The sequence below is a fragment of the Ichthyophthirius multifiliis genome (genome assembly GCF_000220395.1).
Source record: "Ichthyophthirius multifiliis unplaced genomic scaffold scaff_1120509250444, whole genome shotgun sequence".
NCBI lineage: Eukaryota > Ciliophora > Oligohymenophorea > Hymenostomatida > Ichthyophthirius > Ichthyophthirius multifiliis.
The window spans coordinates 634-3,812 of record NW_004086735.1 but is presented as its reverse complement, the minus strand read 5'-3'; the positions used below and the strand labels follow the sequence as shown (position 1 = coordinate 3,812).

General features: G+C 11.6%; 1 protein-coding gene across 1 annotated transcript, besides 12 other annotated features; it reads left to right on the top strand. All coding sequences in view use genetic code 6, as the record gives it.

Annotated features, from left to right (window-relative positions):
• Position 1: 1 nt before the first annotated feature.
• Positions 2–600, top strand: IMG5_074570 (hypothetical protein; the record flags this gene model as incomplete). Its single annotated transcript, XM_004036618.1, has 3 exons — positions 2–326; positions 388–483; positions 525–600. Coding segments are annotated over exons 1-3 (406 nt in total), but the record flags the coding sequence as incomplete, so codon positions are not given.
• Positions 601–1,068: 468 nt separating this feature from the next.
• Positions 1,069–1,102: a microsatellite.
• An 11-nt stretch (positions 1,103–1,113) lies between these two features.
• Positions 1,114–1,199: a microsatellite.
• A 265-nt stretch (positions 1,200–1,464) lies between these two features.
• Positions 1,465–1,491: a microsatellite.
• Positions 1,492–1,611: 120 nt separating this feature from the next.
• Positions 1,612–1,667: a microsatellite.
• Positions 1,612–1,682: a microsatellite.
• Positions 1,614–1,683: a microsatellite.
• Position 1,684: 1 nt separating this feature from the next.
• Positions 1,685–1,714: a microsatellite.
• A 40-nt stretch (positions 1,715–1,754) lies between these two features.
• Positions 1,755–1,796: a microsatellite.
• A 33-nt stretch (positions 1,797–1,829) lies between these two features.
• Positions 1,830–1,898: a microsatellite.
• Positions 1,837–1,896: a microsatellite.
• A 44-nt stretch (positions 1,899–1,942) lies between the features above and the next one.
• Positions 1,943–1,975: a microsatellite.
• A 335-nt stretch (positions 1,976–2,310) lies between these two features.
• Positions 2,311–2,365: a microsatellite.
• Positions 2,366–3,179: the final 814 nt, after the last annotated feature.

Sequence of the window (3,179 nt, the reverse complement as noted above, 5' to 3'; positions counted from 1 at the left end):
AAACATTCTTCCATTATCTTAACAACTCATTCAATGGAAGAAGCTGAGCAATTATCTTCTAAAATGGCTATTTAAGTAGATGGATAATTAAAATGTTTAGGTACTATTTAATAAATTAAGCATAAGTTTGGTAAAGGATATGTAAGTAGAAGTTAAAATTAAAAAGTCCTTCAGTTGAGCATAAAAGCTCTTTATGTTAAAAAACAGGATTATAATAAAATGATAAAATATTAATTAATGATTTACCCAATATTTTAAGTAAATTGAATGCTATGGATTTATAATATTTGATTTCTGAAGATCAATCAGGATCTGTTATTTATAAAGTAATATAAATATAAATATAATATAATTTTATATACAACAAATATTAATTTTATAAAATAGGAATTATAAAGTTTAAAAGGTATTACTTTTGATAATTTATCTGAATTTATATATGTTGAAAAACAAGGTATTTAAATTAAGATGTTTTTAGACTAAGTAATTTATTTTATATTTTTTTTATTTATTAAAAATTATAGTAATTTGGTAAATTTGAAGTTATTGAACATTTAGGCGATTTTTATAGATATAGAATAGAAACAAATGTAACTATTGGTAAAATTTTTGGTTCTTTTGAAAAAAATAAAGAATAATTAAAAATATCTGAATATTCTTTGAAGCAAGCTACTATTGAATAAATATTTAATTAATTTGCATAAGGAAAAATTATTATTAATGACCATATCAAAAAAAAAATACTAGTAAATAAGATTAAGAAATGCAAATTTTTCATTAAAATTGAAAATATTTTATTAGATTTATAAATTAAATTAAAAATAAATATTAATATTATCTTTATATATATATATTTGTTAAAAATATTATTTAATATATTATAAATATATTTTATTTAAAATAAAAGATATTATAATAAAAAAGTAAATTTTGATTTTAATATAAACATTTATAATCAAAATAATATAGTAATTAATATACATAAAAATATTTATAAATAATTAAAACATAAAAAACAATATTTTACAAATAAAAATAATTATATGGATAATAAATAATTATCATATGTATATAAATATATAATTATAAAAATATATAAATAGAATTTTGTTGAAAAAAAAAATTGATTATATATATAATCTATATAAAAAATAATTAATAATATTTAATTATAATAAAAAAAAAATGTAATAAAATTTTTTTGTGTAATATTAATTTTTTATATTAAAAAAATAAAAGAAAAAAAAAAAAAATGCATTAAAATAAATTAATATAATAATAATAAAAAAAAAAAAAAACTAAAGTAATAGAAAGAAAATTAAAATATTTATATAAAAATAAAAATAAAATAAGAATACATAAAAATTATATTGAATACAAATTTAATTATAAAATATTAAAAATATATAATATATTTTAAAAGAAGGTTAAATAATAATATTTTTATTTTTTATTTTATTTAATTAAAAATAAAAATAAAAATAAAAATAAGATATATGAAATAAAAAATTTTAAATGTTAATTAGTAATTTTATCTATAATTATATATAAAAAAAAAATATTATTATACCAAAATTTTTTTAAGTATAAATAGACACTAAAAAAAAAAAAAAATATAAATATAAATATAAATATAAATATATATATAATATGTAAATATATATATATTAGATATTTATATATTTTTTTATTTTTAGTTTTATTTTTATTTTTAAATTTTTATAATATCTTTTTATTATATATCAAACAATTTGATTTAATTTATTTATTTTTACTATTTATTATATTTATTTTTAAATTAATTTAATAAGTATATGATTTATATTTTATTAATTTTTTTTATTTATAATACATATTTAATATTTTTTTTTAATACTTATATTTAAATATTCTTTTATATTTTCCATACTTACCGCCTTTATCTACAAGCATTTTTATACCGTTTTATTTTAATATTTTTATTTTTATTATTTTTTTACTTCTTTATATGAAAATTTAATAATTAACCTTTTATTACAAATTTATATATCAAAATATAGAAATCTAAAAGGGTATATTTATATTTGTATATAAAATATAAAAATAAATAATAATATTTATTTTATAAATTATTAATATTTAATTCTTAAATAAAAATATAATCAAAACTTAATTTTTATATTATAACATTATAAAACTTTTTAAATCTACAAATAAAATAATTTAATATAAATATTAAATTTATAAATTATTAATTATTTTAAAAATATATTTCAATAATAAAAAGTTTAAACAAATTAAATTAATATTTGAAAATAATTTCACATTTATAATATCTAATAAAATTAAAAAAAAATATATATAATAATTATTAAATATAAAATATTTAACAATAAATAAAAAGATATAAATATATAATTAATGTTTAATATAAAATATATATATATACAAAAATATATGTATTTTAAAAAAATAAAATAATATTATATTTTAATTCATTATAAACAGATAGATATTAAATATTAAAATTTTATTTTTTAAAAAAATTTAATATTTTTTCTTATCTTAAAATTTTTTTATATATTTTTTTTATTTAATTCAAAATATTTTAAAACAAAAAATTAATAAAAACACCTTTTTTTTTCACAGAATAAAAATTTATAAAAGAAATAATAATGTAGTATAAAATTAATTTATATTTGAAAACATTATAGCCTTTTTAATACATTTACACATTTATTTTCCTATTTTTACTAATTATTAATTTTCATATTCATTACATTAACAAAAAGCAATAAAAACTTGAGAACAATCAGCTCCTTCTTCTAATGTTTTTATAGCTTCTTCTCTACAACCTTAAAAATTTTTAATTTATTCTCCTAATTCATTATTTTAGTCTACTTTTTATAACTCTGTAATTTATTTAAATAATATTGTATTTTCATTAAACTCATAACACGGTAAACATGCTTAAAAACAATTTTTATCGTCTATATAATTTACAGTTTAACCTTCTGTTGCTTTTATTTTTTGTAAAAGCATTTGCTTTATATTAATTAATATATAGTAGAAACTACTAATATATATGTTAGCTAACTCATAAAAATATATAGAATTTTATTTTTTTGTATTCTTTTTTTGTGCACTATTTATTAAGAATAAAAATTATATATAATTTTGTATTTTTTTTATCAATTATT